Source organism: Perissodus microlepis, chromosome 6 (assembly GCF_051167445.1).
Source record: "Perissodus microlepis isolate ML-2025 ecotype Zambia chromosome 6, ASM5116744v1, whole genome shotgun sequence".
NCBI classification, from domain to species: Eukaryota; Metazoa; Chordata; class Actinopteri; order Cichliformes; family Cichlidae; genus Perissodus; species Perissodus microlepis.
Genome location: NC_140466.1, coordinates 1796963 through 1820671, shown reverse-complemented (window position 1 = coordinate 1820671; position 23709 = coordinate 1796963). Strand labels below are relative to the sequence as shown.

Below are 23709 nucleotides of genomic sequence, written 5' to 3'. Positions count from 1 at the left end.
AACAGACACGATCGTGTGTCCGTTAACAGTTATCTGGTTGTGGTGGGTGAACTCGACTGTTTCGGGCGTACGTTGTTACTGATTTTCCGCGGCTGTTCGCTTCATGCCTGAAAGCAAAATGGCGAATGCCGTAAAGTGGAACAAGGTGCTGAAAAGTCCCTAATATAAATATTATTTTCATTTCTTTTTTTAAACTGTACGAGAAGATATAAACACAATCTAAAAACAAAATAAAATGTCCAAACTCCTCATATAAAAGAACGCTGACAGAAAAAAGTGCTAACCCTACGAAATTCATCCAATCCGTAGAGTGTTATTCATTTTCGATTATTTCGCGTCTAGAATCCTAGAAATAGCGGTTTTTCGGTCACGTGACCTTTAATCAACTTTTTCACTTTTCTTAAATGCTAGAAGGATTTCGTGTTTGTACAAAGTATAAAAAGGTACGTTAGCAGCATTTCTGTGTGTGAAACTAAATATTTCAAGGCATATTTTGTCTCGCCAATTCGGCGCGTCTACGTTTGCAGTGGCTGATGGGAAATGTAGTTCCACGAACACAAAGAACCCCGACTGTTCTGTTTATAGAAATGACAGAGACCGTTGAACGCAAAAACACCACAACGACTGAGTAAAGCTGGGTGTGTCGGCTGTTTTCCTGGTGGGAATGCAGCACGGGAACCGTTTAACCGTCAGCTGTGATCGGTCTCTGGGACAGACGGGGGCAGCAGGAGACCGGAATCCGCGCGCCAACCTTCAGGCACGAGGAGCTGGGAAAGAAAAGACCACCGGCACGCGCACTCGTGGGCGCGCACCGACACTAAATCCGCTAGAATACTAAAGCCGTCCCACACCAGGGAAAGATGACTGTTTTTAACCGTTTTAGCGAATAATAACACACGGACCAACTGTACGTGTCTTTTTATACCCTGAAGGAAACTAATGAATTACTCCGTGGAAAGCGACTCGGTCATTTTAAAGGACTCTTATCCCGTGTTTTTTTGTCTTTTGGCAGAAGAAAGAGCTCCGCAGGGCTGTCGGGCCAGTGGGTCGCCAGGAGTTGGAACAACGACGAGCCTCCAGTAACACTTTTATTACTTTACAGCAACAGAAAATATTTTTGGACGAATTTTAAATACTAGAAGACGTCTAAGTGATCCGTTGGTGTTTTCAGGCGTTAACAATGACCCGTGATGTGAGAAAGCGCGTTTCAGTGGACCGTCCAGAACAGTGTCAAAGGCTAAGCTAGGTCTGAGAAAAGCCTTCATAGTCGTTATAACTAATGACACACATGATCAGCCAAAGACCGACGCTGAATCCATACTTCTGTTAAAGTTGAATTCCTTCAGGAACTTTCCAGCAGAATAAACCACGATGTCGTTTTTTAATTTTCGTAAAATATTCAAATTGGGAGCGGAGAAGAAGAAGAAACAGTACGAGCACGTCCGCAGGGATGAAAACCCGGAGGAGATCTGGGAGATCATCGGTGAGCTGGGAGATGGAGCCTTTGGAAAAGTCTTCAAGGTAGGCATTTTGTGCTCTACCACCCATTCGTTGCTCTGTGCCACACGTCTCTTGCTCGGTTTTAATGATACTGTTTCCTTTGGAGTGTCTTGTGTTTTTCCCATTCGCATGAACTCTTGGTTCTGGGGGCACCCTGCCAGCAGCAGGGCCACCTCAGTCATTTCTGCCCCTACACCTGCCCCTACACCTGCTCTGTAACAGCCAGAGATGGTGTCAGGTAGAGTGCTGTGATCCAGCCGAGCTTCATTCACACACCTTTGATGCTCTTGTGCTGACAGGTTTCGGTTGTTTGGATGTTTAGGTCCGTGGTTTGATTTGATCCTAGCTGGAGCCTCATTACCATGACAGACAGTAAATATTATCACACAGGAGTCCAACGCCAGGAAGTCTGCATGTTCTGTTTGCCCCCTTTGTTGCCGGATGCTATATTTGGAGACTTTTAAATAGTTGGATTTACCCAAGACTTCAGGCCAGTGTATCATACTTACGTTAAGCCTAATCTTCCTCCACATTCAGCCCCAGGGTTGCTAGTTTCCCAGCATTTCACCCGCAAGCCTTTCATCACTTATTTTGTCCTCATCTATATATTTCTATATGCTGTTGTGATATTTTAACTGTAAATTTCCAAACTTCCTTTTACAGGAGTTTGCAGGGATAATGGAAATTTGACCATGTCAAATGGTCACAAATGGCCACCTTTTTTTCATCAGTCTGTTCTCATATGTATTGCACATTTAATATTATACACCTTTAAAGGGTATAAAGTCGCCACCCCTCCATAATCCAGGTTCTGTTGGAGGTCTTTTTCTGTCAGACACCATCACCGTGTTCTCTAATACTGTAGGGTCCTGAGATATGAATAAAGCTGTGTCTTTTTTGATGGATTAAAGTCCTAAATGATCACATTAGTTACGTTTGTTTTCTGTTGAAAGACAAACCAAAGAACTGTTGCATGTTTGTGCTGCACTTCAGAGTCGAGCTGCAGGAGATCCACAAATAGTAAACTGCAGTTTTATGTTTATACGTCTGGGCTTTGGGCCATCGCGGTTATGCATCACATCACCAGGGCAGTACCCACACTCTGATTCAGAGCAATACGAGTTCTCCATTCTGAAGAATGGATTAGTATTAGTATATTGTAGGGGGTGCATCAGTGTTTGGCTCTCAGGTCACCAGGAAGTGGCTGAATCCCATATCGCAACAGCGACTTCATCGAGAGCTTCCTGTCAAAACAAAACAAACAGGAGGAATTTTCCACTTTGGCGAGACGTGTCACATGTTCTGCTGACACTTTCAGACCTGCAGCACAGCCCAGTGTTTGTTTGTTGGTTGTTGAGCCATTGATCTCAGTTTGAGGTATTTCTCTGAGGTCTGGGGTCAACAGCACTTCAGATCTAATATAAACCACCTCTGACCTCCTGAGTCTTTAGGACAAGTGTCTAGAGGAGTGGAAAGTTACTTGTTCTCATAATTTCTAAAAATATTTTAATCTTACAGGCTCAGAACAAGCAGACGGGCGTCCTCGCTGCAGCCAAAGTTATTGACACAAAGACTGAGGAGGAGCTGGAGGACTACATGGTGGAGATTGACATCCTCGCCTCCTGCGACCACCAAAACATTGTCAAACTGCTCGATGCTTTCTATTATGAGAGCAAACTGTGGGTGAGTAGAAGGATGTGCTGTGTGATCACTGTGTGACTGCCTAATGAGGGGGATTATGGATCCAATACAAAGCTTGTAGAATCACAAATTAGAGACGGCTAGATGTCAGTGCAGCTTTCAGGACTTACACCCGTGTCTGCTGCGTGCTGTCGGTGCAAGGCTCTTCCAGTATTCGCTGCTGTAGTTTTCTTATCAAAAATGTGTGGCCAAAGTTCACACGAGCTGCCGAAACTAAGAGCCTAAAGTGCTGTTAATCATCATACTGGTTTATAATCCATCCGCTTATGATATGAGCTCATATTTAATGCCTTTGTTTTCTCCCCAGAAAATTTATGTAACACAGATGAGTGTGTTTTGATAACATTTATAATTCAAGTGAAAAACCCCATTTAGGTATTTTCACATCATAGAAGCTGATTTATGCATCGCTGTAAACACTGATGAGCTTTTCAGACGTGCTGGCAGCACACGTGATTGTAGCCTGAGGACTGAGGCTATGTTCCTGGATAAATGTGCTGCTTGTGAGGGGGACTCATAGCTTTCAGTCACATGACTGATGCAGAGTACTGGAGGGGGGAAATGTGCATTAGTATGACACTGGGAATCATCTGATTATCAGAGCCAATAGTGTCTCTAGTTGTTTTAAGATTTCCTACGTCATTGGTGACGGCTGGATTGATGCTCAAATCGTTTACATTGAAGGAAGCCTAGACTCACTGTTGGCTATCTGAAGTGATTAAAGTCAGGCAAACGTTAATAATCAGCTGTAGCTGATGGGTGTGCTTCTCTAACAGTCTGCGTAGGTTCTCAGTCATCCAGGTCCTGGTAGTAAACTGGACTTCTTTACATTTCTTGAAAGAAGTCCTGTCGCTTTCTTTCCCAGCTTCTTAGACTCTCTGGCAGAGACAAAGACTGAACAAGAAATCATCAGCATTAATAAGGGAACAACGATGGCATTGGCTACAAAGATACACTAATGACAAATGAACAGCCAAGTTATCAGACAGCCTCAGACGAGCAGAGAACATTCAGGAAAAGGACGAAGAGAAACCCTCACTGCTAACTAAACTAGCATTCCAGTGGCTTTCAAATTGCAGAGCAAAGCAGGCGCACCACAAGTATAAACGCTGGAAGCTCTTACCTAGACTGCATCATAGGAACTGCACAAAGTCAGCACCGAAGTTTAAGTTAAGCTGTGTGTGTGCATGTGTGCACGAGCGCAATAACCAATGCAAATTGGGTTACACTAAACAACGCTCTTTATTTATAGCACATAAGGCACAGGTGTCGAACTCCAGGCCTTGAGGGCCGGTGTCCTGCAGGTTTTAGATGTGTCCTTGATCCAACACAGCTGATTTAATGGCTAAATTACCTCCTCAATATGTCTTGAAGTTCTCCAGAGGCCTGGTAATGAACTGATCACTTGATTCAGGTGTGTTGACCCAGGGTGAGATCTAAAACCTGCAGGACACCGGCCCTCGAGGCCTGGAGTTCGACAGCCCTGACATAAGGCAACAACTTCACAACAGCCACTGAAACACTGCAGCCTGTTGATGATGAACTCAGTCACTTGTCAGTTATTATGATTGTGTGTTTCCATTAACAGATGGTAGATGTACTACAAGAGGTAATAAAGGAAGCGTTGAAGCACCTTTCCTCAGTATTGGTTCGGCCATGCTGCAGCTATTGTGGCTGCAGGGTCACCTCAGTCATTTGGGAGCTTTTCAAATCCAAATAAAATATTCAGACACGTCCCCTGAGCTGCTCTGGAGCTCATATAGCCATACTCTAACAAACGGAGTGGCTGCGTTCGATTGAACGACTGTGGTTGTTTTGAAAGTCGATGTTCCTGTGAGGATGTGATGTCACAGGAAAATTATGAATTCAAGGTTTTTTGCACAAATCAAACAGACGTATGGGAAAAGGTAGCCTGCCACTTGCACCAAGCCTGAAATGTATAAATTCATACTGAAACAGCTCAAGCACGTCTGATTTAAATCAGGAAATGTGAGTCTGCACTAACATTTCAAAGGAAGATTGGGCCTTCATAAGCGCTCACGCTCACCTGTACATGTGAGCGTCCTGCCCTTTTCTTCCTTTTGTCCTGTGAACAAGAAGTGCCGCCTGATGGAGGCTGATGTCTGTCAGGTGCTGAACAGGTGCCACATTCATGCACAGAGGAGGTGGAGATGAAAGGCTTCATCCCACATTAACCCAGGAGGAGCTGGCAGGTGACGTTCTTGATAACTGCCTCGTGAATCGATGCCACCTGCTGACCTTTGTTTGTCTTTCACTGCGGTGTCTAAACTGAACACTTCCGAGGCTCTGCTTTGATTTCTGTGCCGCTTCCCGGCCTTGAACTTGCAGGTGAGATCACATCCTTCCTCTCTGTGCCACATGAATGGATTAGAAAGTATGCGGGTGCGCAGTTCTCCATGCATTCATGTATGTGTCAAATAAACAAATAGGAGAGGAAGCCACAGCCCTGGCCCACGATTCCTCTCCGCGCCGCCGCGACTGTGAGGACCATTGTGTGATAGCGGAGCCACTAAAACAACAACACGCCTACAGAGAAACACGAGAACCGTGTGTGTGAGCGCACAAGACCGCTCTGATACTGGAGGCATTGTGTGTCCTGTGAGGGCTTTGTTTTGGGAAGTGGAGCAGTCTTGAAAAGCTCAGCTGTCTTGGAGGGCTGTTCAAACTTTACGTTACAACCCATCTTTTTTTCCCCCTTCCTCTGTACTTCCTGAAAGATTTTCCATTTTTAACCTCGAGCTGACCCTGTGTGAAACGTTTGGGCCATAACCAACGGATCAACCACAAGTCGTTTCTCAATGGTTTCCAAAATTGCAGAAGTGCAGCTTTACTTCTTCTTCTGTGGGTGTGGCGTTCAGCCAAATGTTCCCCAAATCTCCACAGGTGTGTGAGTGAACGTCACGCCACATGGCTGAGCTAAGCTCACAAAAGACGCTCCAGATGCTTTGTCTTACCTCCTGCACATCATCCTCATTGCTACCTGAGCCTCTGTGCCCAGAGATAATCCTGTTAGCAGAATAAGGTCTGGAAAGATAGCGATTAAGCAGGCTAGGTAGCAGCTGTGTGAAGCCTTTCCACAATGTGGCCCCAACTGGGCCAATCCTCTTACATCAGCAGCCATACTCAAAGCTCCTAAATGCCTTTAAGAGCTCAGTGTTTCATTCATGCAGGAGGAGGCGTTCATTCTCACAGTGGTTTCATCAGGGTACATGATGATGAGGAGGAGGAGGAGGAGGAGGAGCTCTGCTGAGTGTTTTTAATGTGTACAGTGGATGTTCCAGTAATATTTCTCTGAGCCAGTGTCTGTTGGGCCATGAAGGTGTTCCTCAAAGTCATTTACAGTAAATGTAAAACTTTCAGTTTTATATGTAAGAATAAAATTGCTGTGACGTCTTCATATTTAAAAAAGAAGCAGTGTCCTGGGATTTAATAATGTTATAACTGTTAATGTACAATCAACCTTAACCAATAAACTATCTGAACATCAAAGTGAATCAGTGAGGACGCAGAAGGAAATCTCATCTTCATCCTGTGTGAAGCTCAGAGATGATTAAGTGTGACCATAAACTAGGCTGGACACCGCCCCGTTTAACCTGGGAGAGCGGCGAGGGCGTGGAAGTCTGAACCAGGACCAGGCTGGACCTGTTTCAGCACTGCTGGGAGCTGTTGGCATGAAGTTCAAATCAAATCAAATCAAATCAAAATTTATTTATATAGCACATATTAAAACAACAGTGTTGACCATAGTGCTTCACAGTCAATAAAAACATGAGACAGTTAAAACAAACAATAAAAGAGGACAACAAACAATAGGTAACAACGCAACAAGCTAAAACAGCCAACTAGACAGAATCAAAAGCCAAAGTAAAAAAATAAGTTTTAAGACGTAATTTAAAAGACTGGATCGACTCGGCAGTGCGAATATGAACGGGGAGGTTATTCCAGAGTCTGGGTGCCACGGATGCAAAGGCCCGGTCGCCTCTCGACTTCATTCGAGTCCTAGGTTGTGCTAGGAGCCTATGGTTGGACGATCTAAGTGCCCTGTTGGGATTGTATGAATGGAGTAAATCAGAAAGATAACTGGGCGCTAAATTATTCAAAATATTAAAAGTGAACAAAAGAATTTTAAAAGCTATACGATATTTAACAGGGAGCCAATGTAGTTTGGCTAAAGTTGGAGTGATGTGTTCATGAATTCTCGTACCTGTTAAAAGACGCGCAGCTGCATTTTGAATTAACTGGAGCCGGCAAAGAGAGGAGTGTTGGAGGCCCGAGTAGAGGGAGTTACAGTAGTCCAATCTGGATGTAATAAATGCGTGAATAAGCTTTTCAAGGTCCTTTAAAGGAAGGAACGGCTTTGCTTTGGAAATCTGACGCAACTGGTAAAAGCTGTTTTTTACCACAGTGGACACCTGTTTCTCGAGTTTAAAAGAGCCATCCAGGAACACTCCGAGGTTTCTTACAGTGGACGAAAGATGGCTAGCGAGAGGGCCTAGGGCATCAGCTAACTGGTCTAGCGGAGTGTGACTACCAAAGACTATGATTTCGGTCTTATTCTCGTTCAATGTAAGAAAATTATGTGATAACCAAATTTTAACTTCATGCAAACAGTTGAACAGAGGTTGCAAAGAAGCAGTCACATCGGATTTCAAAGGTAAATAAATCTGGATATCATCGGCATAACAGTGGAAGGAGATGTTGTATTTTCTAAAAATTAATCCCAAGGGCAACATGTACAAAGAGAAAAGAGCAGGAGCGAGCACGGACCCTTGAGGCACACCACAATAAATAGGGACAGAAGCCGAGGAGTGTTGCCCCATAGCAACAGAGAACGACCTCTCTGAGAGGTAGGATTTAAACCAAGATAAAACCGTACCTTTGAGACCAACAACATGTTCCAGTCTTGATAGAAGAATGTTGTGGTTAACCGTGTCAAAAGCAGCAGACAAGTCAAGTAAAACTAAGACCACAGAATATCCAGAATCAACAGTTAAAAGAAGATCATTAAAAACTCTAAGTAAGGCTGTCTCTGTGCTGTGGCGAGGTTTAAAACCAGACTGAAACTTTTCATTAATACCATTTGCATCTAAAAAGGCCTGTAGTTGTTTTAGAACTACCTTTTCCAATATTTTGGAAATAAAAGGGAGTTTAGAGATCGGCCTGTAGTTGGTGAGACCAATTAGGTCAAGATTTTTCTTTTTCATAATAGGTTGCACTACAGCATGCTTAAAGACAGACGGTACACAACCTGATGACAATGATGCATTCAGCAGAGATAAGATACAAGGACCAATAACATGTAAAGCTTCCTTAAAGAAACGAGAAGGAAGAATATCATGCGGGGAACCAGAGATTTTGAGATGATCAGTTATATCTTTTAAAGCAGAATAAGACACTGGCTCAAACTGTTGAAAGACAGCCAAGCATTCAGAGGCTGGAACTGGGTCTAAAACTGATGATGGATGAGATGGATGAGAAGCCCTTAGAGCTGAGATTTTATCAGAGAAATACTTTAAGAATTTATCACAAAGAGCAGGGGAGGCGTCCCTATAAGTGGTAGTGCGAGGGTTTATCACAGAATTAAAAGTATTACAAAGTGCTCGGGGGTTGTGGCTATTAGTCATAATAATGCTGGACAAAAAGGCAGATTTGGCAGCTTTAACAGACTTTTGATACTTAGATAGACAATTATGGAGGATGTCCAGAGAGACGTGGAGTTTGTCTTTCCTCCATTTTCTTTCAGCACGACGACATTCACGCCTAAGGGCGCGAGTAGTATCATTTAGCCAGGGTTGTGAGGATTTGGCACGTTTAATTCTCAGAGGTGCCACAGAGTTAAGGATGTCAGCGCATGTAGTATGAAAGAGGTTAGCAAGCTCATCCGCTGATAAAACCCCATTACAGTTAGCATCAGAGAGGGGAGAGTCAAGGAAAGCATCAATGAAGTGGGCGATTGACTGGGAGTTAATCGTGCGCGATTGCCGCACAGGACCATCACTGTTCAAGTCCACAGCGCTCGCTACGGTATTAAACAAAACCGGAAAGTGATCTGAAATCCCAGAGTCCTCTATGTCCGTGATGCAAATATCCAGACCATAAGATAGTACCAAATCAAGTATATGACCTTTAGTGTGAGTTGGTTCACTTACCCACTGGGTGAAATTGAGGGTGCTAATAAGAGCGAGGAAATCCTTAGCTAGCGAACTGTCCTCACAGCAAACATGAATGTTGAAGTCACCAACAATTAATATACGGTCATAACGTGGCACTAGGCTCCCCAGTAGATCAGCAAATTCTGGAAGAAAATCCTTAATAAGTTTCGGGGGACGATACACCACAGCGCAGAGGATGGAGGGGATGCAGTTCACTTCCAATAACTGCACCTCGAAACTGCGGTACAGAACAGGTGGCAGCTGCCGACATCGAAGTTTGTTTTTAAAAACTGAAGCTAGCCCTCCACCTCTTCCAGTGGTCTGGGGTGAGCTAATAAAAGCATAGTCAGGTGGGAGCAGCTCCGAGAAGGGAAAAAGTTCGCCGGGGCGAAGCCAAGTTTCCGTCAGGAATAAGAAATCCAGTCCCGACGATAGAATAAGGTCATTTAAAATAAAAGTCTTATTCGTCAGTGACCTTGTATTTAATAAGGCCATACGGAGAGTAGTCACACTGTTACTGGTAGGAGAACGCCGCAGCAGGCGAAGGTTGCCGAGATTCGCGCCTCCTCTGGAGGACCGCACCCAGCACCGACCGGGTGGAAGATCAGCTGGGAGGTCCAGGTAACCATAAGGTCCAACAGGGCGAATCCAGCGATGACAGAACAGTCTGAAGTTAGCATGGTCTCGGAGGCAGAAATAGATGACAAAATGTTTGTAGAATAGCGATCATTTATTGCAACATAGGACTTTAAAAGGGCCTTGATACGAACACGGATGCCGCCACGTTTACCCCGTCTCCGTGAACATTTCCTTTGAGAGAAGGTAGATGGTAAGTGGCGGAGGTGATCAGGAAAGTCCTTCGAAAGCGGCGGAGGATTGTCAGATCTCCATTTAAAATCTTGTGTCTGGTAGTCCAAAGGCCGGAGATTCAAAAGAGTTTGGCGATCATAGACAAGTAACGTGGAGACATCAGAGCAGCACATAGAGAGAAGGACAATAAACAACAAACAAAAACGGAGGAGACGGCTTGCCGTGAACACTGGCGCCATCTTGGATCTCGTGGGGAACTTGGATCTCGTTGATCACACAGAGGTGATCGTTGCCTCTTCACTTCACTTCAAACTCCTCACAACGGAGGAGGAAACTGTGAGGAGTGTGACATAAAGCAGAAATGGAGACTCCTCTTGGGAATGTTCACCTTTTACTTTAAAGGTGAACATTCTCTGCTCACACTTTTTCAAGTTTCATTGCAGCTTATCGTTAGTTTGCGATTATCAATGTGTTCCATGCAAACTGCAGCAACCTGCTGGTAACCAGTGCAGTCACAGGGAGGTTTTTAGCATAGCAGCCTCTTTGCAACAGCCAGCAAACCTTCTCCAACCAGTCACATTGTTCCCAGACAGTCTTCATTACAGTGACCGAGGCCTTCACCCTGACTACAGGTCCACCTCAGCTAGCTTCACAGGTGAACGTAGCTGTGAGTTGTGGAAATCCAGTCAAACTGCCCACCATACTTTTTGCTGGCCCTGGGCCATCGGCTCAATGTTTATTATGTGGACCCCTGATGAGAAGCTTCCAGAGCCTCACAGCAGATTTCAGAGGTGACCAGGTTCAACCGGAGCCTGCCGCCTCGTCAATGACCTGCACTCTGTTGGAGATGTTCTGCAGCACTGTCCTCTCTGCACATAATGGTACACCGTGTGCTTTACATAAACAAATGCATGTGTTCACACTTCTCTTTCCTCGTGTTGGCAGATACTCATCGAGTTCTGTGCAGGAGGGGCCGTGGATGCTGTTATGCTGGGTGAGTCAGCATTCCCACGTTGCACACGGGTTATAACATTAAAGAAAGCTGCTCTCATGGCAGCGCTAACCAGCTAAGGGAAAAGAGCCAGTTTTAAACTTGAGACATTTCTCAGCAGGCCACCCACATGTTACAGCGTTCTTCTCCAAGACACTAAATGCAGCTTTAGCCCTCATTACCACCTATGATTAGGTTGCATTAGTGAGGAATTGTAAGTGTGCTTTCGTGTGACCCCCTCACCCTTTCCCCGCAGAGCTGGAGAGACCCCTGACAGAGCCTCAGATCAGGGTGGTGTGTAGGCAGACTCTGCAGGCGCTCGTCTACCTCCACGAAAACAAAATCATCCACAGAGACCTGAAAGCCGGCAACATCCTCCTCACGCTGGACGGTGACGTCAAGCTGGGTAAGGGCCACGTGACACCCAGCTGTTAACAACAACAGTCCAGGCTCGAGACTCTGACTCAGACCCTCAGTTCACTGATGTTTAAAGTGGAGAGGGAGAAACCTAAGAACTGAAAAAGAATTTGTGCTTGTAAATGTTTCTCATGAGAAATCATAAGAGTTCAGTCTGACATAGATGAACCAGCATGAAAACTGTTGTTTTTATGGCATCATCTAGATTTTTCCTCTTTTTAATCTTTCTAATACAAGAATCTTGGATGTTCACGTGACTTGTCTCATGACTCTGCGCAGCTTGTTCTGACCGTTTTTCCAGAAACACAAATATTCGCTAGAAATTTGACCGGATTTTTTTCTGCCGGTAATGACATGATGACCTTGTGTCTCTGGAGGGAGGGGAGATGGTCACAACTAAAGTTTTAAACTCCTTCGATCCTGCTGGTGCTTCGAGCTTCATTGCTAATGTGGTTTTATCTTTATGATTCAGAGAGAGGCACAGCTCCATCCAGATGTTTCGTTGAATATCTTCTGGCTTTTACGCTGACATCAGTAATATGATCAATGCAATGACAGGCTGATGGTTACTCACCATGCTGTGGGAATATTCTTCAAACCGCTTTGATTTGTTCTCATGCCGAGTCAGATTAACTTGTCAGGGACTGTTTTAAGCCTCATTGACTTCTCATTTTAACTGTCAGCTGTAGTTTGGCTGCACAGCAAAGGTCAGCTAGTAAACACCCATACACACCACATTCACACTAACACAAGAGTGTGCGCAAAAGTTGTTAGTCTGCGATAAAGACTGTGCCTGGTTCAGTTCTTTCACACTCCTGTCCAAGCTCAGACTCTTCAACATGTTATATAACAGTTTCACAGGTGTGTGTGTGTGTGTGTGTGTGTGTGTGTGTGTGTGTGTGTGTGTGTGTGTGTGTGTGTGTGTGTGTGTGTGTGTGTAAGCGTGTATTCATATCTTTGTGGGGACCAAAAATTGGAAAGCCTTTGTAACAGCAGAGGCTGTTCGCTCGAGCCTCTCAGCGTCTGGGCCGACATCCTCAGCAGATGCAGCACTGACGCTTACTTACACGGGGATGAGTCACTGGGGAAATGACACACAGCAAGCATTTTGTCCAGTGACATAACACACACAGAGGTGCCTGTGCGTCTGCCTGCTGGGACGCAGATGAGTGTGACTCACTCATGATACAAAGAATGATGCCTTCATGCACGTGTAGCTGCAGGATGAGGTTTTATGCCGTGTTCATGCCCAGAAATCTGTGATTGAACCTCTCAGGACCCGTTTTCCGTTTTGAACATTTGGCTTTTGAGGCTGCATTTGGAAAATAAATGATGACAGTGACATTCCTCTGGCTAATTTCTGGTTTTGCTTGAATCACATGACTTCCAGCGGACTTCGGTGTGTCTGCCAAGAACACCAAAACACTCCAGAGAAGAGACTCTTTCATTGGAACGCCGTACTGGTGAGTCAAATGTAAAACAAAAAAGCTTTTGCTTATAAAAACTGAAAAACACACGCATCAGCGCTAAAAAGGGGGGAGCTCAGATTTCTTTTCTTCTTGTGTCTAACTCCAGGATGGCTCCAGAGGTGGTGATGTGCGAGACATCCAAGGACCGTCCGTACGACTACAAGGCTGACATCTGGTCCCTCGGGGTCACCCTGATTGAGATGGCACAGGTTGAGCCACCAAACCATGAGATGAACCCCATGAGAGTTCTGCTGAAAATAGCCAAGGCCGATCCTCCGACGCTGATGCAGCCGTCACGCTGGTAAAACACAGCTTTGCTTCTTACTTCCTGCACATCTTCTTTATATATGTAGTTGGATTTTTTTTACTGCTACTCCAAAACCATAACCATATTATTTCTTAGAGTAGACACACACACACACACACACACACACACACACACACACACACACACTTAAATAAATAAATTCACAACTGTAGAAACCAAAATTATTTTTGCGTCAGGCTGTAAATGTGAACTTCTGCTGTAAATCTGGACTTTGTAACTTGGAGTCTGCATCATTTTATGACTTCCACCTTTAGGTCTCCAGAATTTAGTGATTTCCTGAAGCGCTGCCTGGACAAGAACATCGACAACAGATGGAGTGCGATGCAGCTTCTGCAGGTACCTTTGTTTCAAACATCTCTCCAGCTAAACCCCTGAGCACTTGTTTTCTTTTCCTGAAGCCCCACACCTGGACACTTACATGCTGCAGCCCTCCCCAACCCCTACCCACGGCCCACCTGCCGTTAGAGCGTAAGCTGGCCGGCATCTGTTTACCTGCTCGGCGTCGGACTGACTGTCCCAGCGAGGCTCATCCCCGTGTGCTTGAGCTGACGTCAGCACAGCGGGCTTTTCTTTTTCCAAAGGGTTTAAGGTGCTCGGCCACGTCTGAGCCACTTACTCACAGAGAGGACACGTCGGTACACACAGGCACACCGGAGCACGCCGAGGCTAACGGATTGTTCTGTGCGGACGAAGAGCTCAATGGGCTTAAAAATAGAAAATAGCGGTCTGCCGCCGATGAAGGTTTTGATATCAAAGAAGCTGCATATTCTCAGGCCGGCGATCGAATATGTGCAGCACATTTCTAAGCCGAAGAAGGTGAGCTGTAGCGTTTCTCTCTGAACAGGCGTGCTGATCTGTTTGTTGGTTTTTGCGCTCGGACCGCAAGAAAGAAGAAGGGTGAAGAGTAAAAGCTGAAATGGTTATTTCAGGTTGTTCTGATGTACTGTGAAGAGTTTGTATCTCGGTCAGCAGTTAAAATTTACCACAACATGTTCCCCCCACTGGGTGCTTCTTTTTTAAATAGTCTTTATTTCCTGTTGTGTTGTTTTTCTTTCTCTTACGAGCAGCATTCATTCGTGTCCAGTGTGACGGACAGTAGGCCACTGAGGGAGCTGATCGCTGAGGCGAAGGCTGAGGTCACCGAGGAGATAGAAGAGCACAAAGAAGAAGAGGAGGAGGAAGAGACAGAGGCACGTCTGGTGAGTGGATATGGAACCTGTGCTGCAGTACTGTGAATCTGTGTGTTTGTAGGTGTGAAAACTACGTGAAGCTTAATTCCAGAAAAGAGCTTCCTGCTGTTTCATTTCTTAACTTACAGCTGCAACTGCAGCTTATTTCACTTATAAAGCAGTTATTGATCTACAGCTTGCATGAAGTGCCTTACTTGGAAATGCATTTAAAGGATAAGAGGTGCATGCAAGTTTTAATGTCCTGCTGTTGCAGTGAAACACAGTGAGCATCCTTCTTTTTAGTGTTAGTCTCTCTGCACAATCACACCGACTGGAGGAGAATCTGCAGACCAAGTTTTGTCACCCTGTAATAGAAACTTTGTCTAATGCAGCCAGGATTTTAGTTTATAAGGAGAACGGTCACAGTGAGTTCCAACACAGTAATTTGTCTCCATTTCCTCCTCCTCCTCTTCTTTAGGGTCATAAACGCGCTCCTTCTGATGTCAGCGTCGGCAGCTCTGAGGATGAGAAGATCCCCCTCTCTCCCTCCAGCTTGGAATCTGTCCCTGAGAAGGCGGAGCCAATTCTTCCTTTGCCCATACCTGCTGATCTCCCTGTAGCCAACCACGTGGTGAGCACCAGCTTCGTAGAGGAACCTGCTGCTCCTGCTCCTACTCCCGCTGCAGCAGAGCCTGCAGAGGAGGCATTAAACACTCCAGTTAAGGATGAAGAGGCAGAAAAGGAGCCGGTAGAGGAAGAAGTTCCAGAAGTTCCTCTGGCTGATATCACCCCACCAGAGCCAGAGTCTGAGCCGGAGACACCTGCTAAGGAACTACAGCAGCTGGAGCTAGCTGTGGAGGATGAGAAGGAGGTGGACACAGCTGAGGATGAGGAGCACTCACAGGTCACTGAGGCTTCTCAGGAGGAAAAGACGCCCATCACAGAGGAAGCAAAAACTCCAGCTGAGAAGGAAGAGGAGGAGGAAGATCGGTACAAGCATCTAAAAGTGACTCTGACACTACCAGATCAAGATAACGCTGTCCTGAAGGAGGAGGATGGAGAGAAGCCCACAGAGAAGGATGAGAAGACGGTGCCAGACAGAGCGAAGGACAACAAAGAGAGAGATTCGGATTCTGGAAACAGCTCAGCTGCAGATAACAGCAGCGTTGACCTGAATCTGTCCATCTCAAGCTTCCTGTCCAAAGCAAAAGAGGCTGGATCTGTTTCCATACAGGTAACGCACACAGTCCACACACTCGCAAAGAAAAAATGTCACAGAGGCATCCAAAAACTCTCCTCTGGGGTCTTTCAGGACACCAAGCGGCAGAAGAAGACGCTGAAGAAGACTCGCAAATTCATTGTGGATGGAGTGGAAGTTAGCGTCACGACATCAAAGATCATCACAGACAATGACACCAAGAACGAGGAGATGAGATTCCTCAGGTAGTCCCTGCTTTTGCATAAACGGCAGGCGCCACTTTAATGCAAATATTATGAAAATGAGTCATACAGGAAGCTTAGAGCACAACCCGACTGTGTCACGTTAAGCTAAAAATGACACATGATTAACATCCTCCCTCCTCCTCAGGCGACAGGAGCTCAGGGAGCTGCGTCTCCTGCAGAAGGAGGAGCAGAGGGCCCAGCAGCAGCTCAGCAACAAGCTGCAGCAGCAGAAGGAGCAGATCTACCGACGCTTCGAGCAGGAGACCACGGTCAGTCTCTCGTAGGCCGATTGTTATTCATCTCTGTCTCTCTTCCACAGCATGTCTTTATCCTGTCTTCCTTCTCTCACCCCAACCAGCAGATGGCCCCGCCCCTCCCTGAGCCTGGTTCTGCCGGAGGTTTCTTCCTGTTAACAGGGAGTTTTTCCTTCCCACTGTCGCCAAAGTGCTTGCTCATAGGGGGTCATATGATTGTTGGGTTTTTCTCTGCATGTATTATTGTAGGGTCTGCCTTACAGTATAAAGCACTTTGAGGCGACACTTGCGATTTGGTGCTGTATAAATAAAATAACTGAATTGAATTTGCATTTAAACGTGATATAACTATAAGAAAAGCCGTTAAAGTTTAGGCCTCATCTGACCAAGCACGCTGATGAGTTCTCCATAAAGAGGAAGGATTTCCTGCATCAGTGTTTCAGAAACTGTCTTTACTGTTTGAACGGTCTCATTTTACAGCCTCACACCTGCAGTCGTGCTTGAACGTCGGTTTGCCTGATAACCTGCATACGCTCGCTTTATGAACCGAACAGCTCGGTGATGGCTAATGTTTTAAGGTCCAAAGTTTTGAATGAAAAGGTGAAATATGTGGTGTGTGAGCAGTGGGCACCTGTGTAGGACAGATACTCCTCACGCTCTGCAGAGGAATCTGGATCTTTTTGCAGAGCTCTCTTTGCATCTCATCACCGTTTCTCCTGTATGTTTAAAATCCAGCTCATTGTGTGGTGAAGCCAAATTTAGCTTTTTTTATAGTCAGCATAGAAAATATTCAAATGAGTCACGATTTGTCACACAGTATTCGTTGGCCTGTGTTAGACCTGTGTTCCTCTGTGAAGGCCACCCGGCCTGTTTATGGGGCAATAACACAGAACCTGCAAAGCTTGTTTCCCTTCCTGTGAAGGTGCTGCAGGAAAAGCTCAGTTCACTGCTGGAAGTGTTGCACCTTTTTTTTATCTGATGCAGATAATATTGCAGGTTTAGTATGTAATATATACGCTCACGTTTGGATTCTCCATCTGAGGTGACTGGTTCCCGTCTGTCCTCCAGAGTAAGAAGCGACAGTACGACCAGGAGGTGGAGAACCTGGAGCGGCAGCAAAAGCAGACGATTGAGAGGCTGGAGCAGGAGCACACCAGCCGGCTCAGAGACGAGGCCAAACGCATCAAAGGCGAGCAGGAGAAAGAACTCGCCAAGTACCAGAACGTGCTGAAGAACCGCAAGAAAGAGGTTAGACGCGTCTGCGTGCCTTTCACCTCCACACGTAGCCCTCAGAAGGACGGGATAGCTTTCTATTTATAGTAGCTTGTTTTGACATTTGCAACCCACCCCATCCCCCACCCGCACACACACCCACCCACCCACACCCACTTCTCTGATCTGTCTTATAACAGCTTGCGTAACCTGTGTTTATCTTGGTGAGGGTTAACTCTGTCTACGCTGCCACTTCTCATTTACTTTCTCATCGAGTCCTAAACTACCCGCAGCTTTTTCTAATTTTATTTCCATGTGCTCCTCACAGCTGGAGTTTCTCCAAAGCGTTGTGAAACACCTTAAAGACGATATTATCCAACCCCGTCTGAGGGCTCCGATTGCTGTGGAGTTTGAAATCTTAAAAGCTGTTTTGAACTTAAGTAAAAAAAGTAAGAGAAAGTTGATATCTGACTTTCGTCTTTGAAAACCTGAGCCTGCTGTACCTGACACGGGTTCAGTGTAACGTGCTGCGATCCACAGGGAGCGGCTCACGGTGTGATTCAGTCCTTTCTGTTGTCCTCGTGTACGTTGTGCAGGATGTAAGTGAACATTGCTCTGTGTCACTGAGGCCTCCTCAGATCATTTCTGGACTTTCATCTTATAATATTTAACTAAAACTCGACTGAAACTGTTTGGAAAAGCAAATCAAGCAAAGATACTTGTTGTAAATTCCTGTATTTAAAGAACGTTTTAAATCTTCCAAAATGAATCCAATCATCTGAACGTGATGAAACGACGGCTATGACTCAAAGTCCAAAGTTCAGCTGCGGCTGGACTGGACTTTAGTCTGTGCTAACACTTCCATCACAGGGCGGTGCACCAAGTCACGTACTGCAGACAACATACAGAGAACTGATGTCATGCAAGAAGCTGGCCATGTTTTTAGCTAACCTGAGCTTAACAGGCGTGCAGTCACAGACACTTGAGGATTAGTGATAAGTAAAACAGTAATAATGTGTTAAAAAAGAATTGTAATTCAGTTAAAAATGATCCAGGAGGCACCAGCATGGTGGAAAGTAGGGCTGGGTATCGTCACTGATTTCTAGAATCAATTCGATTCCATTTGAATCTGGGAAATTTTGCCTCAGACAGTCAGAAATATTATAATTCAGATCATGCATCAGTACATTTCCATATTTTTATATTTATAAAAAGAAAACTGACACTTGCGAGACTTTGTCAAAGGTGTGAGCATCACAGCAGAGGCCTTTGTGTCAAAGTAGCTGAGGATGAAACAGAAAAACATGAAGGAGATTTTCCTGGTCTGGGATTTATACAAATATTCTGCAGTAGATCAGAAACGAAAGAAAACCATTAATCAACACGTGAACATTACCTGATGCTGCTGAAGTGAAGCAGAGCAAAGTTATAGAGGTTTCATTAGAGACACAGTGTTTTGCAATTTTGCATAATTTTAAAAAGGAAAAGGAAAAAACAGCGGCCGACAGGCTGTAAACAACGGTAGACCTGTGTGTAACAAGCAAGCGAATAATGAAGAAAACAGATTTTTAGACGAGAAACTGTTCTTGAAGTACAGAGAGAGCGAGAGAGAGAGCTGTGCATGAAGTGTGATTTTTATCATGGTGGAAGCAAAACAGCAAAACTAAAAACCTGCAGCTCAGCGCAAAAAGGGCGTAAACACAAAGCGCGGAGCCGCCGAAACATCAGAATCAGCGAGCTGTCGGCTTTCAGCCCCGACCGTGTCCGTGCCGTCGGGTGAGAAAGGCGACATCTCACTGATTCTGATCTGCGGCTCCGCATTTTGTGTTTACGTCTCTGTGCAGAATCCGTGTTCCTGCTCTCATTTACTGTTTTAGCTGTTTGGTGGTTGTTGAAATTTTGTGAGGTTTAACCTGAGATTCTGGCGTTTCGGGCAAAATAATTTATATTAAAAAGTCGATTCAGGATTTTAATGAATCGATATCACGTTATCCAAGCTAGAATCGATTTAATCGATAATCAAAACCACCCCTAGTGGAAAGATCCAGTTTAGTGACTCCAGTTAGCAAAGCAGACAATCGTCAGCACCAGCCAGACGTCTCAGCTCTGTGTCTTTCAGAGCAGGACCAAGAAGAGCTACTCGAAGTTGTGTAACAGCAGAGAAACGAACTCTAACTGGAAACACGAAAAACTAGACTTCAGGGAAAAAACAGCTGGAGCTGATTATGTGATGTGCATGTAAAAGTATCATACACAGGAAACGGCACTAACAAGCCCTTCTTTCATCTTGATCAGAATTAAAACTTCACATAATTATTTTTAGTTTGTTTTATTCGTTTAGAGCGAGCAAACTGAAACAAACACATGAAATAAAATCACTCTGGTGTCATTGCTCAAAATGAAATGCAGTCCGCTGTATTGATAAAGACATAAATATGTCTGCTCTGCCCATATGGAAAAGAAATAGTAAAAACTTATATGATTCACTCATGAAAGTGGCTACTTTCTCATTACTTTCATACATTGTTTTAGTAAGAATCCAAAACATACAAGTTTCATTATATAATTTTTCAAGGGATCTTATATCTGTTTTCACTCTTGTGTGCTTTTCATACAAGTTTCACACAAGACAGATACAAAATTTATAAGATTTGTATATCTTTTCCATATGGGTGTGTTTTCTTTAAGAGCAGCTCATTTTCAAACGTTTGGCCCGTTGTGTGTCACCGTGCTGGAGTCAAAGATCATCTCCTCTCTGTTCACCGGGCCAAGTAGGTCAGATTAATGTGACAGGCAGGTGAAATGTCCTCTAAGGACAGCTGCAAGTGTCTGGTTCATCAGTTCAAACCACACTTGGCCTGTGACAGACACACACACACACACACACACACACGTGCGGTGTATTTATATCCTTGTGGGGACATCTCATTGACATAATGCTTTCCCTGGCCGCTGACCCTAACCATTAAAAACGAATGCCTGTTTGTCCCCACAAGTATAGTAAACTACCAATTTTTGGTCCCAATGAAGATGTAAATACCCGTCCCCACACACACACACACACACACACACACACACACACACACACACACACACACACACACACACACACACACACACACACACACACACACTCACTCACTGTCATGTGTGAATGTGAAGCTCCCTATTTAAGTCATCCAGGGCATTTGGATGATGATCACATGATCTGTGATTTGCTGACATCATTTGTAATCTGGCTCATCCAGGAACAGGAGTTTCTGCAGAAGCAGCAGCAGGATCTGGACAGCGCCCTGAAGAAGATCATCCAGCAGCACAAACACGAGCTCGCCACCATCGAGAGAGACTGCCTCAACCACAAGCAGCAGCTCCTCCGAGGTAAACGTTCGGAGACAGATCACCATCTAAGGATGGACTTTAAAACTGAAAAACAGTTTTAGTCTGCTTGTCTGAGTCATGTGCACAGTGTTAAGCGGCACAAATAACACTTCTCAGAAATGCAGGTCACGGGAGGCTGCAGCTGTGCTTCAGGAGCTCAGAACGAGCTCCGGCTGGCAGCAGAGAGGTCAAATGTGAACCGTCATTAGTAAAGTTGACGCTGAGGTCTGGAGCCTTTTTCTGTAAGAAGGACAGATCTGCTGCAGGTCTGGAGCTGCTTATGTAGTGAAAGACGTTCAGCCTGTGAATGCTTCCTCTATGCACTGCTTCAGCCTTGTCTTTTGATCTGTGTCCGCGTACAGCACGGGAGGCCGCCATGTGGGAGCTGGAAGAGCGCCATCTGCAGGAGAAACACCAGCTGCTCAAACAGCAGCTCAAAGACCAGTACTTCATGCAGAGGCATCAGCTGCTGAAGAGACACGAGAAGGTACGGCGTGGATGCTGCTGCTGGTTCAGTTTGTTAGGTGACCTCAGACGTGCAGAGAGAAACATCGTTCACCTTAAAAGGATGAAAATCTGTCATGTTCTCCTGATTGAGTCACTTTTTAGTTATTTGATGTTTTTTCATTTAGGTCGAGAAGCTAAAGTGTTTGACTCGAGGTTTGTCTCAGTTTGTGTAAGAAAAAGTGATGATTTAACACCGTTATTAGAAAAAAGGAATAAAGGAGGACAGATGCTTCCTGGGGCTAGTCAGGCTCGTCTTGTGGGGGTAACCTCCGCTTTCACTGGACGTTTGCATCAAACCCACACGACAGATTTACTAACCAAAGTCATCCATCCATTCTCTTCCGCTTATCTTGTCAGGGTCACGGGGGGGTGGAGCCTGTCCAGCTGTCTTAGTGCGAGAGGCAGGGTCCCCAGTCTGTCACAGGGCTCACGCACACAGACAAACATTTGTACTTATGGGCAATTTAGAGTCACCAGTTAACCTAACCCCACTGACTCCACACACAAAGACCTCAGTCTGATGGTGGGATTGAACTAAGGACCCTCGTGCGAACCACTGTGCCACTGTAACCACAGCCGGTCCTTCAGCTTGTTCCCGAGTTTTACTTCTACTTCAGATCCCGTTGATTCTCTTTTAGTCGGCACGAGCTGCATTCAAGGTCAAATTTATTTATATAGCACATTTCAAACAGCCGATGCTGCACAAAGTGCTTAACAATATGAAAATGGCATTAAAGTGTGAGACCTGCCACAGAGAAGGCTCTATCACCACGAGATTTGAGAGCAGTCCGTGGGATGGACAGATGGATGAAGAGCGAGTCAGTTTAACACTGCGCTCCCTTAGAGACTAAATGTCCAGCTTCTGAAATTCTGCTGAAGGTCACAACAAAACTTCACAGACACCGAGTGGCTCTTCCCACTAAATCCAATGATTTCTAAACTCTGGCCTTTTGAACACATCAAATCCTCTGAACATCCTGTTCAGCTCTGTTAGAAGCTGAGTCGCTGGAGTGGGTGTAGTGATTGTTCTTGAGCCAGCTGCTGATGTCCTGCTGAACCCTTCATGACTTTATCCAGCCTGTTCCTCTCTTCTCTTTCTGCTTCCTGTCAAACTTTTCCAGCCAACTTTACTGAAAGATGCACAAAACTCTGTCGTCTTTCTTGTTGCTACTTTTGATTCTATCTGAATGAAAACCCTCATGAATGTGTTTCACGTCGACCGCATTAACTCTGGCCGGTGTCCCGGGTACAGGAGATGGAGCAGATGCAGCGCTACAACCAGCGTCTGATCGAGGAGATGAAGAACAAGCAGACGCAGGAGAAAGCCCGACTGCCCAAGATCCAGCGCAGCGAAGCCAAAACCCGCATGGCCATGTTCAAGAAGAGCCTCCGCATCACCGGAGCCATCATCAGCCCCGAGCAGGAGAGGGAGAAGGTCAAACAGGTGAGCCGCCGCCTTCAGCTCGGAGAGTGAAACGTTCCCTCAAAGAATTCCAGCCTTTAGTCAATAATCGCGTCTCCAGTTCGCAGCTCAGGAAGAGAAGAGGCAGAAGAACGAGCGGCTGCACCAACAGCAGAAGCACGAAAACCAGATGAGAGACCTGCAGCTCCAGTGTGACGGCAACATCCGCGAGCTGCAGCAGCTGCAGGTCGGCTCCGTTAACCACGCCAAAGTCCCGTTTGATAAAAGACTGCACTAAAACAACGTAACTCTGTTTTGTGCTTCAGAACGAGAAGTGCCACCTGCTGATCGAACACGAGACCCAGAAGCTGAAGGAGCTGGACGAGGAGCACAGCCTGGAGCTGAAGGAGTGGAGGGAGAAACTGCGACCCAGGAAGAAGGTAGTACGCAGTATTTTATTTGGCTATATCCTGATACATGATATATGTCGCGACGTCTTGAGCCCCAGTGCGTAAAAGGGCTCAGCTGCAGTTTAACCCTCCGTCCCACAATAACGTGGATTCAGACGTACTGAGCCGTTTCTCTGGCTGATTGCTGCTGCAGCTCGTTTCACAGCTGGTTTCTTTGGTGTGGCGTTCACATGCTGAGTTTAAAACACTCTTCATGTTGCAGTGCATGACTTTTCAGCCTCTGGAATAATTACTTGGCACTGCTGCCTTTTGTGGCAACAGTTTTACGGCATGCTTTTCAAATTATTGCATTTTGTTCGACATCTGAAATCCAAACGACTCCCGATGTCGCCATGTTTGTCCCTGTGTGGAAGGATATAATCACGCATGCTCAGCTCGGTGCACCGGGTAGAGCATTTTCCGGTTGGGAGGGGGGATTAATTCAGTGTGTGGGAGAAACAAAACTCACAGTGAATTATGTGCAGACAGCTTAATATTTGCATGGC

At 45.5% G+C, this 23709-nt stretch overlaps 1 protein-coding gene across 1 annotated transcript in view; it reads left to right on the top strand.

The window, feature by feature from the left end:
• Positions 1-571: 571 nt before the first annotated feature.
• The window catches only part of LOC146384790 (STE20-like serine/threonine-protein kinase), a 25274-nt gene continuing 2136 nt past the window's right edge, over positions 572-23709 (top strand). Inside the window, exons 1-17 of the mRNA XM_084930161.1 lie at positions 572-1521; positions 3019-3183; positions 11130-11178; positions 11432-11581; positions 12983-13055; positions 13168-13362; positions 13644-13725; positions 14457-14588; positions 15037-15792; positions 15871-16001; positions 16147-16270; positions 17324-17503; positions 20716-20845; positions 21208-21332; positions 22605-22796; positions 22876-23001; positions 23081-23194. Coding sequence (XP_084786287.1) covers positions 1372-1521; positions 3019-3183; positions 11130-11178; positions 11432-11581; positions 12983-13055; positions 13168-13362; positions 13644-13725; positions 14457-14588; positions 15037-15792; positions 15871-16001; positions 16147-16270; positions 17324-17503; positions 20716-20845; positions 21208-21332; positions 22605-22796; positions 22876-23001; positions 23081-23194 — 2874 coding nt within the window. The 5' untranslated portion in view covers positions 572-1371. The remainder of the gene's footprint in view (positions 1522-3018; positions 3184-11129; positions 11179-11431; positions 11582-12982; positions 13056-13167; positions 13363-13643; positions 13726-14456; positions 14589-15036; positions 15793-15870; positions 16002-16146; positions 16271-17323; positions 17504-20715; positions 20846-21207; positions 21333-22604; positions 22797-22875; positions 23002-23080; positions 23195-23709) is intronic.